This window comes from Piliocolobus tephrosceles, chromosome 6 (genome assembly GCF_002776525.5).
Source record: "Piliocolobus tephrosceles isolate RC106 chromosome 6, ASM277652v3, whole genome shotgun sequence".
Taxonomy (NCBI): domain Eukaryota; kingdom Metazoa; phylum Chordata; class Mammalia; order Primates; family Cercopithecidae; genus Piliocolobus; species Piliocolobus tephrosceles.
In genome coordinates, this window is record NC_045439.1 from 91,140,557 (window position 1) to 91,154,412 (window position 13,856).

General features: G+C 44.6%; 1 protein-coding gene across 1 annotated transcript in view; it reads left to right on the forward strand.

The window, feature by feature from the left end:
- CEMIP (cell migration inducing hyaluronidase 1) overlaps positions 1 to 13,856 on the forward strand; it is a 175,511-nt gene that overhangs the window by 103,897 nt on the left and 57,758 nt on the right. The window contains exons 6-11 of the mRNA XM_023193397.1: positions 414 to 593; positions 3,940 to 4,010; positions 4,981 to 5,076; positions 5,753 to 5,874; positions 11,317 to 11,449; positions 12,196 to 12,387. Coding sequence (XP_023049165.1) covers positions 414 to 593; positions 3,940 to 4,010; positions 4,981 to 5,076; positions 5,753 to 5,874; positions 11,317 to 11,449; positions 12,196 to 12,387 — 794 coding nt within the window. The remainder of the gene's footprint in view (positions 1 to 413; positions 594 to 3,939; positions 4,011 to 4,980; positions 5,077 to 5,752; positions 5,875 to 11,316; positions 11,450 to 12,195; positions 12,388 to 13,856) is intronic.

Genomic DNA, 13,856 nt, shown 5'->3' on the forward strand with positions numbered 1-13,856 from the left:
AATTCCTAATGCCCTAGCTATCTGAACTATCTCCTAAAGTCAGGCTCTTGCAAGAGGCATGATCCTTTGCCTCCAGGATGAAAAGGGAACATCAAAAGGCCTAGACCTCAAGTATGTGACCCACTCAACATCCTGGAGCTTGAAGTCTTCACTGCTGCAATCATTTCTTTGGCATTTTACTTAGCGAATGAACATTACGGTCAAGTCATAACCCTTCTTCTTGGCTATCCCTGTATGGTATGCAAAATAATGAAACATGCTTGCTCTTTTAAGAAAAGGCTTCCTTCTTTAAGAATTGTAGCCCTGGGATCATCGGATAGCATGTTAGTTGTTGCAGCACAGACATGTGCTTAGAGTTCTCTGTTTTGGCGTCTGTCAAGACTATTCAGATCTCTTCTCTCTGCCCTTTTTAGGTTTGACACCTATAGATCCAAGAAAGAGAGTGAACGTCTGGTCCAGTATTTGAACGCGGTGCCCGATGGCAGGATCCTTTCTGTTGCAGTGAATGATGAAGGTTCTCGAAATCTGGATGACATGGCCAGGAAGGCAATGACCAAATTGGGAAGCAAACACTTCCTGCACCTTGGATTTAGGTACTGCCCTTCACTTCGGCTTCCACTGGGCTCTGGAACATTGAAGCCATCCTATCCCACTGAGAATTTACCTTTCCCATCTCCCCTCCCCATAGCCGTACCATCCTAAATGACCTGGTAGATACAGGCATTTGCATTTGACATCTGCATTTGGCATATTTGGGAATTGTTCTTAAAGAAAGCTTGTTTTTCCTTACAAGCATAGTTCACTCAAAAAACACAAAAGCTCTGTGTTTATATGAACTCATTCATTCACCCAGCCACTTACAAAATACTAAGTGAGTATCTACTGTGTGTAAGAGCCATGCCTCCAATGCACAACTAATATTCATTTTCCCTTTCTTTGGCAAAGGGATCATGTCATGGCTTGGGGATTGGCAGATAGTTTTTCAAAGATTATGTGAAATGCTTCTGCTGAGGCAAATGCCCAAGGAGAAGCAGCCCTTTGACATGTTCTAGTGTGTGTTTTGTTTGCCTTGGAGTGCAGCATCATGCCTGACATTGGCATACACACACATTGGCACCAAGAGGATGCTACTTGCCCCATAGTAAACACATCTTTTAAAAAAAAATTAATTTAATTTAAAGTTCTGGGATGCATGTGCAGGATGTGCAGGTTTGTTACATAGGTAAACGTGTGCCGTGATGGTTTTCTGCACCTATCAACCCATCACTGGGGTATTAAGCCCAGCATCCATTAGCTATTTGTCCTGATCCTCTCCCTCCCTCTGCCCCCGCCCCTGCCAGGCCCCAGTGTGTGTTGTTCCCCTCCCTGTGTCCATGGTAAGTATGCCTTTTCATCATGTTGAATCAAATCTCAGCTCAGTGGAAAGTTGAGGTTATCTGTCCCACGGCTGTTTAGAGATTATGATGCTCCCCACTTCAGCTTCCCGCATCTGGGAGTAAGATCAGAGGGAAGCCAGAGATTTTTCTGGGCTTGGAGCAAAGCAATTTGGCTGGCTGGGCAGAAATTCCCTGGGCAAGGGAGGAGTGCTCCAGGTTCCAGAGTGCATTCTCCAACAGCCCAGAGACTACTTCTTCTGGATGGGAAACTCAAGCAGGAAACTTAAGCAGCCAAAGATGACAGTGATACCTTGGCATTGCAAGTCTCCTTTGTTATCAAACACTAAGTGCACTTCCATTCTGTTGTTTTATAAACCAAAAGGCCAGTTTATTAATTTAGAGTGAGAGTTAGAAACACCAGGAAGCTGACTACTTAGGGCCTCAGCAGAAGACGAAAGTGGCTAAGGGCCCAAGATCTGGCATCCAGTGGCCTGAGTTTGAGTCTGGGTTGCACCTCCTAGGAGGTGTGACTGCAGGCAAGTGACTCATTCTCTTTGCCTGGTCCTGAGTCTGTAAAATAGGATATACCAGCAGCTATCTCAAAGGACTATGGGACAATTAAATGTGATAATATGAGCAAAATATTTTTCATTATGTCTGGCACAGAATAAACACTCCATAAATGTTAACAACTATTTTCTCCTTATAAACAAGAGCCACTGGAAAGATGGGCACTCGCCATCTTTTGCTAGGGCGGTTCACATGGGCAGAGGAGATATGTAGGCAGGAATTACATGTCCACACCTCATTTGTATAGAGACATTCTTTGAGTGATAAACTTAAAGCATCGAAAATCAGTAGGAGAACTGAAACTTGGACCCTTCATTTGTTCACACATTCAGGAAATGATTATTGAACACATACTGGTGGGAGGTACTCAGTTAGACCAGGTGTCCTGAGCTCTCGGGGGAAGGTATGAATGGAAATTGGTGACGGGGCATGAGAGAGCAACAGAGCGGGCAAGTGGAGTTTAGTGCAGATGAACACATGAGGATGAGACCAAGAAAGTTCCCGTAGAGAGATCAGCAGCTTCGGAGGCCCAGGGGCAAAAGTATGCCTCTCCCAAAGAACGTGGGGATGGTCAGGCAGTGGTAGTATATGAGAGAGGGGCAAGGGATGAGAGGTGAGGCTGGAGGAGGGCGGGAGCAGAGGACCTTCGATTCTGTGCCAAGGAGCTTGGATTTTATCCAAAGGGCAATGGGGAACTACTGAAGGATTTAAGCAGGAAAGTGGACAGTCAAATCCCCAACCTCAGTTAAACACCATTCAATAGTGACTCATTTTCCAAGACAAGAGATCAAAACAAGAACAATGAGAGCTATTCAGCACCAAAATCGATTGATGGCTTATAGTAAGAGAGGGCTACTGTAGGAAAGGAAAACCTCTTTCCTTCTACTCTTCTAAGTTCTTGGCTGGAGCACCTGCAACAAATCACTGATTAACAGGAGAAAAGCACACAAATGTAGTAAGTTTTACACAACACGGGAGCCTTCATAAGGAAACAAGGACCCAAAGAAACAGTTAAACCTGAGTGTCTGTACACGAGGTTTGATGAAGTGGAGAGCTGTGGGAAAATGTGGTAGGACAAGGGGCTTGAGTTACGCACAATAAACAGGGGAAACTTAGCAAGGTCTCTGTTCCTTCAGTTTCCTCTTGGCTTCCTTCTGTGTTTGGGGATAAGGATGATCTTTTTCTCAGAATAAGGAAGGCCCTCCCACATAAAGGTCTAAGACCTGCTTCAGGGGAAAGTCAGAAACTCCTTCCTGCCATTTCACAAATTCCTTGAGCTTGAAATATTCAATATGCCAAGTTGCCATTTTGGGGGGTAGCATGTCCTGAACCCCATTACTGCGTTAGGCATTATGCAAAATGCCTAAAACAAAATGGGGTAAGAAAACCTTCCTGCCCTAAAGCAGCACATGCTTTCATGGAGGAAAGATGGATGTACAATTTTTGAAAACCTTAAACCATTTTTTTCTTCCCTCCCCATTAAGAAGAAGAGAGATTTCTCTCCTTTCCACGGCCCAAGGCAGATGGCTAGGGTAGTCAGTCACATTAGCCTCTGGTATTTTCCTCAAGCTCAACTCTAGGGGAGCTGAGCATGAGAGAAATAACCTTTCTCTCTTGGAACATGTTTTCCTGAAGGTATCCAAGCACTTGCTTCAGGACATAATTGAGCTTGGCGGGAGGTATGGTAGGTCTGTTGGCTTGTTTGTTTATTTGTGATTCATACTCCCATCTTCTGCCAGAATGGAGCTGAAGAGACTCACAGGGAGCAAACATCAGGTAGGCCAGCGAGCGAGGAAGCCCTGAGGAGTGCTTGCAAAGAAAGGTGCTGCTTCTGGAGAAGAGAAGCCCAGCAAGTGAATGAATTTCCCCCAAACAGCAGGGAGGGACCCTCTTCCACCTGATGCTGCTTCAACTCTGCTCCATCCCCCCACACCCTGTGCAGGTTCAGACTCGTGCAGAACTTTACTTTTTGTTATTTGTTTCTTTTTTTCAGACACCCTTGGAGTTTTCTAACTGTGAAAGGAAATCCGTCTTCTTCAGTGGAAGACCATATTGAATATCATGGTAATACATAGCTGGCTGGAGGCCTGATTCCCTCCAGTGTCTCTCTGACCAAGAGGTGCAGGGCATTTCTGAACAGCTCACTTTTCTCTGAGCATGATTGTCCAGCTCCCAATGCCTAGATGAGTGAGTAGCCGCTTAACTGGCCACCTTACATGGAAGTGGCAAAGGCCAATGCTGGCCAAAGACCCATCACTTGCGATAATATTTACCTTTTCATGGAAATCTTCATTGACTTAATCTAAAACCTAGAATTGGCATAGAAAAGATAAGAACGGAGATAGAGCCAGCAGGGTTGGTACTTTAAGAGCTAAAACGAGGCCGGTGTGGTGGTTCACGCTTGTAATCCCAGCATTTGGGAAAGCCGAGGCGGGTGGATCACTTGAGATCAGGAGTTCGAGACCACCCTAGCCAATATGGTAAAACCCTATCTCTACTAAAAATACGAAAAAAAAAAAAAAAAATTAGCCAGGCATAGTGGCGGGAGCCTGCAGTCCCAGCTACTTGGGAGGAGGTCGCACCACTGCACTCCAGCCTGGGTGACAGAGAGAGACCCCACCTCAAAAAAATAAAAAATAAAAAGGAAAAATTAAAAAGAGCTAAAACAACACTTTAGATGGGTTTTCAGGACACAGTGGTAGCCTCCTTTGTCTAGCAAAGGCTGCGGGAAGCGCTGCAGTTCTAACGCCAAGGAAGAATTCAGACCGTGAGACATGCTAGAGTTCTACAATCTGAATTTGTTGGGAGGCTGAAACTAAACTGTCAAAACCTTCAGTTTTGCTTCCAAAAGAATGGATGATAATCTGCTTCCCAAGTGAATGAATGTCCTGATTTTCTTTTATCTACTTAAAAAACAATTTTTAAAGAACTGAGTCAATGTCCATATGTGTAGGGGGATTTCCTTGCCTTGGAATCATAGCTTTTTAAATTTGGGGGTCTGTCCAGCTCCTAAAGGGTCTGGTTTCTCTGACAGGACATCGAGGCTCTGCTGCTGCCCGGGTATTCAAATTGTTCCAGACCGAGCATGGAGAATATTTCAATGTTTCTTTGTCCAGCGAGTGGGTTCAAGGTGAGGAGTTTCAGACAATTTGTTGACCCCTAAGAGTGGGATAGAAGACCAGAAATCACTGTCTTTTGCAGAACTAGGATTTATCTCTTGTACCAGTAGGACCTCTTTAATTTTTGCAGAATCAACTAAAAATGTGCAACAAACATTGTCTTTAATTAGTCAAGCCACTTTAGCCCATAGCCCAGAAGGATGTTGTCCTCTGGCTAAGATTTCAGTTTCACCTCAGTTAGGGTCTGTGGCATTCAGCTTAGTTCACAGAATATCTTTGATGTGGCAGGCAATGGCACTGAACAGGAAATGCAGATAGGAATAGAACCTGCCCTTCAAATAGCCCATACTCAAGGACTACAGAAAGCAGCAATCCTAGTTGCAGTCCTTGGATAATGGGTTTACAGACGGATTTTCTTTCTTTTCTCTTGGTTTATTTGCTTTTGCAATAACAGAGAATATAAACTGCTTTTATAAAAGTAAGAAACTCATTAAGAGAAACTCATTTTTTAATTAAAACGTGGGAGTGTAGGCAGATTGATTAGAGCCATCCATGCCCCAGCCTGGTGCAACCACAGACAGATAATATTCAGTTCCCATGGTGCTGAGGACGCTTGGAGACACACTGAGTGTGACTTGACCTCACAGGCAACCTCCTGTCTGACTGTGCTGTTTGCTTTCTGCCTAGATGTGGAGTGGACGGAGTGGTTTGATCATGATAAAGTATCTCAGACTAAAGGTGGGGATAAAATTTCAGACCTCTGGAAAGCTCACCCAGGAAAAATCTGCAATCGTCCCATTGATATACAGGTACCAAACTCACAGCAAAAACAGAACGTAGAAATGTGTTGTTTTGAAGAGGACTCTATAGATCACAGACATTCTTGCCACTTGGGTGCTGTGATTCTCATGACCCTCCTGTGAGGTAGGTCAGTTAAAGAGTACTGTTCCCACTTTAGAGACTGAAGCAGAGGCTTACTATCTGCCCAAAAACCAGGGCTCAGATTCTCTCCTGGGTTCAGCTTCTGAGTTCCTTCTCTTTAACTTGCTTCTTCAGCCATGGCTGAGTGTGCCCCCACCACAGGGATGGGTTTGGCCTCCCCAGCCTCACTTCCCAGTCAATTTCCTTAGGGACCTTGAGTGCACAGGATGCAGCTAGGATTTGGGGTGCAGGCCAGGCCAGCCCAGATGTAGAACACACGCACGGCCTTATTCTCGACTGAGGTAAATCAAAGCCAGCATTCATAGAATGGACAGTGTTTGCTCAAAATCTTCATTGGAGTTAATTCCATCTGAAAGGGACCTTGATATTCTCAGTTGGCCCCATCCATCAAGAAAGTGTTGAGTAAATACACAGCCCTCACCATTCACCAGCTGAGCCATTGGGATACTGGGCTTTGGGAACAACAGGAAAGACAGGAGAAATAGGCAAGGTAAATGAGATTTATTTCCTTATGCCCAGTCTCATTCCAAGACAAGATTTGAGGCTGCTTAAATGCTTGATAGAGAATTAGAAGTCATTTGTACTGGGTTCAGTGGATCATGCCTGTAATCCCAGCACTTTGGGAGGCTGTGGGCAGATCACTTGAGGTCAGGAGTTAGAGACCAGCCTGGTCAGTATGGTGAAACCCCTCTCGACTAAAAATACGAAAAAAAAATTAGCTTGGTGTGGTGGCGGGTGCCTGTAGTCCCAGCTACTCAGGGGTCTGAGGCAGGAGAATTGCTTAAAGCTAGGAGGTGGAGGTTGCAGTGAGCTAAGATCACACCACTGCACTCCAGCCTGGGTGACAGAGCAAGACTCTGACTCCAAAAAAAAAAAAAAAAGGCATCTGAGAAAGCCCATTTCTGCCCATTTTATCCTCCTTCAGCCAATAAAAATAGCTACCACATTTGTACACTTTTTCCTAGAATATCAAAGCTCACGTCCCAGGTCAGCTCAAGTCCCAGGCCATCTGTCTGTGCTTTCACCCCACCACACCAACCTGGTCAGAACTTCTGCCCTCTGTCTTGCATTGTAGGAAGGACCCCTTATCCAAGGGAGGAGCCTTTGTTCTTCACTTAGCAAAGGCTGAGGAAAACTTTCTCATAATTTGGCTAAGGCTCTTCCCTTCACATGGCTTCAATGTTATTGAGAAGGATTTACCCAGATTAAGTTTCAAGTTGCAGATTCTCCTTGGGTCCAACAGAATCAAAAAGCACTGATCCCCCACAGCACATTCTTTCCAGATTTAATTTTAATTTTCTCTCGTAACCTTGAATGTTCCAGCTTTAATTCTGAAATAGCCATAATCTTATCCCTCCAGTTCACTTGACCACAGGAAGTCTAGCTCTTTACCAACCTCCCCTCTCCAAATACTTCTGGAAATGCTCAAGGAATGCTTACATGGTTTACAAATCTTTCCTGGTGTTTGCTCTGCCAGTTGTCTGGCTCCAGACATTGTTGATTGGAAGACCACCTCTCGGTGCCAGGAAAACAGCATTCCTTAGACATTCTCCACTCTTGCATTTACTTTGCTCCCAGCACAGACACAGGCCCTTCCTTGAACGTCCCAAAACACAATTAAACCCAGGCTAAGAGCTCCGAAAGCCAAGACCCTTCATAGGGACCCAACCCTACACTCTATAGCTATTAGTCTGTTGCCATATTGCAAGGCCTAGTTTTCTTCCAACAAAAAGAGTTCCCTTGACAATACATTCCCCAAGTTCGAGTTCTCCATTATTTGAGGTTCAGAGAATAGAAGATCCAACAGCAGTGTGGTCCCCTTACTCAGAAGCTTAGGGAAGTCTTCCCACAATAAAAGCATTCAGAACTCCCAATTCCATAATAAGACCTTTGGCTTTTTCTTGGCAAAACCAAGGTCTATTGAGATGGTCATCTAAAAGGTAAGAGTCATGTGCCTCCAAGGGTGAATTCAAACCTCCATCTCTACCGACGAGAAGATGTTGCCAGGCTGGAGAGATGGGTCTTACTCCTAATTCTTGCTACCGATCTTTAATCAATGGTCATCCCCAGACTTAGCTAGAACATCTCTTCATACTCGTCAAAGGTAAAAATGGTGATGCAGAATATGCTCCTGGATGTTTCCAAGGCCAGAAAAACAAAGCCAGTCTTGTTTATGGTCACAAGAGGTGAGAGAAGCAGGATTTCCTCCTTTTTAGCAGGTGACAAACGCATCAGCCAAAAGCTAAATGACCTAGTTAATTAACCCAGGGAGAGACTAAGATGAAACAGAACTTCCCACATGCTCATTTTTGCCACTATTGCAAAAATGCAGTTTTTCTCTGGTCACCTGGTGCCTCTCACCTCCCCAGGCCCTGAGCTCTTATGTGCTCCTCTTCCTGCTTGTATCTGCCCCCAGTGCCCAACTCCGTGTCACACACAGTGGGTCCCGGGATACCTGCCATGCACTGACATAGCCAGATCCTCTGGGCCAGGGAGTGTCAAGGACATTTGCAACCTAGGCAAGATTGGAGGAGGCAGGTTGGGAAGAAAGGGGAAGCAGCAAGACTGCACAGTTGACCTTAAGAAAAGCTTTTCCAAGATCTGATATTTTGTGATTCTGAAAAAAATAATAATAACCAAAACACACTGTTTCTATGTCTTGCCCTTCGTTCAGTTCTCCTTGGCTGAAAATTCTCTTGCCTCCCACCTTCTCTCTTAAAACCCAGCCACCCTTCGAGGCCAGTGGGATCTACTGGACTCAGATTTCTCTGGGACATCAGGTAGTCTGTGTGTTCCCCACAGCAGCTGGTGCAGTGGCTAGAGGTCGGCCTGATGGTAACGAAAACATATTTTGAAGTCAGAGAGATCTAAGCCTGCCAGAGAGATCACAGCTCTACCACTTGTGAGGTTTGGCATATCAGCAAGTGAGGTGCCCACAGTGCAAAATTTAAGGCAGCCCACTCCTTCCAGTGCCAACTCAATACTTGCATGACCCCAAGAGTGGGTGCTGCCTTAAATTTTGTGCCCTGGGTACCTCACTCACAGTCATGTTACTTAGTGTCTCAGTTTCCTCACAGTAAAAATAGGGCTAATAATTGTTTCCTCATGGGCATGATTTGTGGATTCAGTGCAGCGAAGTGTGCAAACCAAAAAGTTGCCTACACATTTTTTATTATTTAAAATTAATTTATTGGCCGGACACAGTGGCCCACGCCTGTAATCCAAGCACTTCGGGAGGCCAAGGTGCGTGGATCAATTGAGGTTAGGAGTTTGAGACCAGCCTGGCCAACCTGATGAAACCCTATCTCTACTAAAAATGCAAAAATTAGCTGGGTGTGGTGGTGGATGCCTGTAATGCCAGCCACTCGGGAGGCTGAGGTGGGAGAATCGCTTGAACCCGAGAGGTGGAGGTTGCAGTGAGTTGAGATGGCGCCATTGTACTCCAGCCTGAGCAACAGAGTGAGGCTCCGTCTCAAAATAAATAAATAAATAAATAAATAAATAAATAAATAAATAAATGAATAAATTAAATGAAATGAAATGAAATAAAATAAAACAATTATTATTAGTTATAATATTGATAATTATTTTGTTACTAATTATTATTACCAGGAATAATAATAAACTCAAGTCTACTTAAAGATCTGTTTCTCTGAATGACGATGGATTCCCTTTTACTCTTCTTATCCAAAACTGAGATCATTCTTCAGGTTAGAAAAAGGAAAAAAAGAAAAAGCAGCAGAATTGAGTAAATGTTCTCCTGGAATTATTGTTGGATGTTGCACCTGGAAAAAATCTCCAGCTCCCTTCGATGATGTTTTCAGGCTCAGTTCTCAATCTTACGGGGTCTCCCATTGAAGAACATGCTAGCCTCAGGGGAAAACGTCAGGAGGCCGGAGGAGCTGTGCTTACCTTAACTGACCTTGAGCTTACATCTGAACCCCATCAGCGTTGACCTCCGTCTAAAAGCAAGTCTGCAACCCCTGTCTCTCTGGCTGCTGCGGAGACCACCTGAGTTAGTGGGTGTGAATGTGTTTTTGCAGAAAATGACTGAGTTTTAATTGTGGCTGAACTCACATCCACATGGCTCTTCTTCCAAGCCAAAGATAATGGATCTGCTGGGTTTAAAACAATGTTTCCTAAAAAGTCTCCTCTTTTTTTTTTTTTTTTTTTGATCAGCTATACTTCCCCAGTCTGGTCCCTTTGGTCTCTGTGCCAAAGATGACAGCAGCTACAGCCCTTGCTCTAAATTGCATGTCTTTGAATGATAGTCACGGTCAGGATGCAGACACACCCTGGCTCTGGGATGGGCCCCAGCTGTCAGGGATCGTGCCCTCCTGGGAGCCTGCTCCCTAAATTCTCCACCTGGCCTTGTGGCGGCTCACCAGCCAGCCCTCATCCGCTGAGACCTCACTCTGTGCCAGGCCCTGGGCTGAATGCTGGGGACAAGGGGGCAGAAACCAGCTCCTTGCCCTCCCAGAGCCCATGATGGGGGAGGAGGCAGACATTTGAACAAAAGACATTAGGTGGCTTCCGCCTTAGGGCAAGAGTGGATGGGGCTTAGAAGTGTTGCATTGTAGTTACATAAGTCTGGGTTCAAGTTTTAGCTCTGCCACCTACTGACTTTGTGATCCAGGGTAAGTGACTAAACTTCTCTGAGGATGAGTTTCCTTATCTGTAAAAGTAACAGCAGCCTCATAGTTTTGCTATGAAGGTGAAATGAGATAATATAGGTAAACATCTAGCTTTATAACTACACAAGTGGTGCTCAAACTTTCTTGCCCATTAGAATCACCTGGGCAACTTTTAAAAGTCCAGATTCCATGCTGCACCTCAGACACAATCAAATCTGAGACTCCAAGGATGGGGACTGGGCATGAGTATTTTTTAAAGACTCCTCCCCAGGGGATGTGGAACCATGTTTGGCCTGTTGGCCACTGTTCATGGTGCTGGTAGTGGTGGTGCAAACTGTAAAAAGTGGCCAGCCCAGAGCCTAGAAGAGTGGTTACTTATTGTAGATGCTCCATAAAATGTTCACCCAGCCATAAGCAGTAGATCACTGGTTTCAATATTGAGTACTGTAGGACCTCAAGCCAGGCATTTATCTATTCCAAGACTTTAGGCTGTCTTTCTCATAACAAAAGTGATGGGGGCAATCATTGGGATAATCATCTCAGGCAGTTGTAAATAGTGTTGCAGCAGGGACAATTTTAGACCTCTGAGTATATGTTTAGAACATTAATCATCACCTTCCTTCTTTATAAAAAAAAAAAAAAGACTTTGCTCTGTAATTTCTGTGTCATTCCCAGGCCACTACAATGGATGGAGTTAACCTCAGCACCGAGGTTGTCTACAAAAAAGGCCAGGATTATAGGTTTGCTTGCTATGACCGGGGCAGAGCCTGCCGGAGCTACCGTGTACGGTTCCTCTGTGGGAAGCCTGGTAAGCAGCCCCTTGTCGGGGACACAGATGCAACTATGGGTTGGTTCCTTGAACTGGCAGCTATGCAGGCAACCTCCAGACATCTCAGTGAGATAGTACTCCCAAAGGAGAGCACTTTTGTGACATAGGAGCAGTGGGAGGATCCTTGGAGTTGGCAGGAGACAGCAGAACCCCACCCCGCCCATAAGCCTTTCAGGAAAGGGAAGGGCCTGGTCCAAGACAATAAAGGTACAGATGGACAGAGCCGTCCTCCCCTGCAGAGATGTGCAGCTCTTTGCCTCTTTGGGTGCTATTATTTTAAACCCAGTTCCTAAGGTGCTTGTTAGAAGAGATTGGAAATGGTCGGGTTGTTCTCAGAGGCACTTGGCCATCTCCAGAAGGCAGTCATTGGGAATGAAAGTTTAGGGGGAGAGGTTTATGGCAACTGAAAATAATAGTTGAGAGGAGCTATATTTGTTTTACATCTTGAGCAAAGTTGGTGGGGTGAGGCAGCCACATTTAACTCCAGCTAAGAAGTTAGTGGAAAATTCCCCTGCCCAGAGCTAATGAATGGCTCTTTTCTGGTAGGGTTTTTGTTGACTTCAAAAACCTTTACCAAGAGTGGGATGGAGCAAGCTAGTGATTTGGGTTTTGGATAGGCAAACCTGGCATTTAGTTATTTAGGGAGGGGAAGGGAAAAAAGAGATAGCCAAAAGTTTGCCAAGGGCAAAGGGCTCTATCTCAGTCTTTCCTGTTTTGGGTTACAGTGAGGCCCAAACTCACAGTCACCATTGACACCAATGTGAACAGCACCATTCTGAACCTGGAGGATAATGTACAGTCATGGAAGCCTGGAGATACCTTGGTCATTGCCAGTACTGACTACTCCATGTACCAGGCAGAAGAGTTCCAGGTTCTTCCCTGCAGATCCTGCGCTCCCAACCAGGTCAAAGTGGCAGGTAGGACTTTTACTAACCCCTTCGTAGACTGGATCAATCTGAAAATTGTTAGGCTTAAAGTAAAGTGAAGTTACAACAAATCTGTATCAGTCAGCTATGGCTGTAATAATGCTGCATAACAAAAAAAATCTTAAAACCTCATGACAAGTCTTTATTTCTTACTCATGCATCTGCAGGTTGTCTAGGGTTCAGCTTCTCTAGACTGAGCCTGACTCCAGGCTGAGAGTTGGGTTCAAGTCACTTCCATATGACTCCCATTCTTTCCAAAACATGTTCTTCTCATGGGGGAGGTTGCAAACTCCTAGTGGTGAGCAGAAACACAGAACTCTTAAGGCCTAGGCTCAAAAATGGCACATTCTCACACTCACATTCCACTGGCTAAAGTAAATCACATGGTAAAGCACAACACAAAGAGGCTAGGGAAGCATATATCTCTCATCAAGTCTGAGGGGGAAGAAGTGAATATTTGTTAGACAATTATTCAATCTACTACAAAATTTTTAATCTCTTCTATCTGTGGGTTTGGGGTTTTTCTTTTTCTTCTCCTAAATCTTGACTTAGATATCCTGTAACTTATGTTATGTGAGGTTACTGGAATCACAGATTGTTAAAGGTAAAAAGAGACTTCAAATATAATCCAGGTCAATTATTCTTAGTAGGGGGAGTTTTGTATCAATTAGAGTTCTTTGATTGTAAGCAACAGAATCCAACTTGACTATCTTAAGCAAAACAGGAATTTATTGAGAGGCTATTCAACTTGGAGAACTAAAGGAAAAGCTGAATAACTAACCTCCAAAAGGACAGGGAACAGGGTAGCTTCTGGGATCTGGGTAGCAGGAACTAATGGACTGCATCCTTAAGGCATCATCTTTAAGAACCATGCTTAGGCCCTGGGACACAGTGCTCAAAAGTCACCTTCCAGGGAGAGAGCATCTGCTTGGGCTGGTGGCTTGTGTGCTCACCCTTTGGCTAGGAAAGACAAAACCCATCATTGAAAGTTCTTCTAAGACTGCATCAAAGGGATAAATGGCCGTTCCCAAAGGAAAATTGGTATGTATTACCAGAAGAAAGGGAAATCAACATGTAAGGGGCGTTAAAAATATCAAATGCTACAGGACCATAGCACCTGGAGGAGTATGATAATATGGGGCTGGGAGAAAGACCATGGATTGAGAAAGCATATCCAATATACTCACCATATCTACTATTTTAACAAACCATATCTAACAAACCCACAGAACATAAAATTCAACATAATCTTTTTGGCTGCCTGAGATGTGCTTGTGGAAGAATCTGTGGTGACAAAGTTTAAAAAATCCGAGAACATTGATGGAATTCAGTCCTCTTATCTCACTCATAGGGGAAGTGGACCCTAGAGGTCATGTGGGGGAGACAGTCCACAAACAATGTGGCTGTGATGTCAGCATGCCCACCTTACACTTCAGAACCTGAAAAAGAAGGCTTACGTG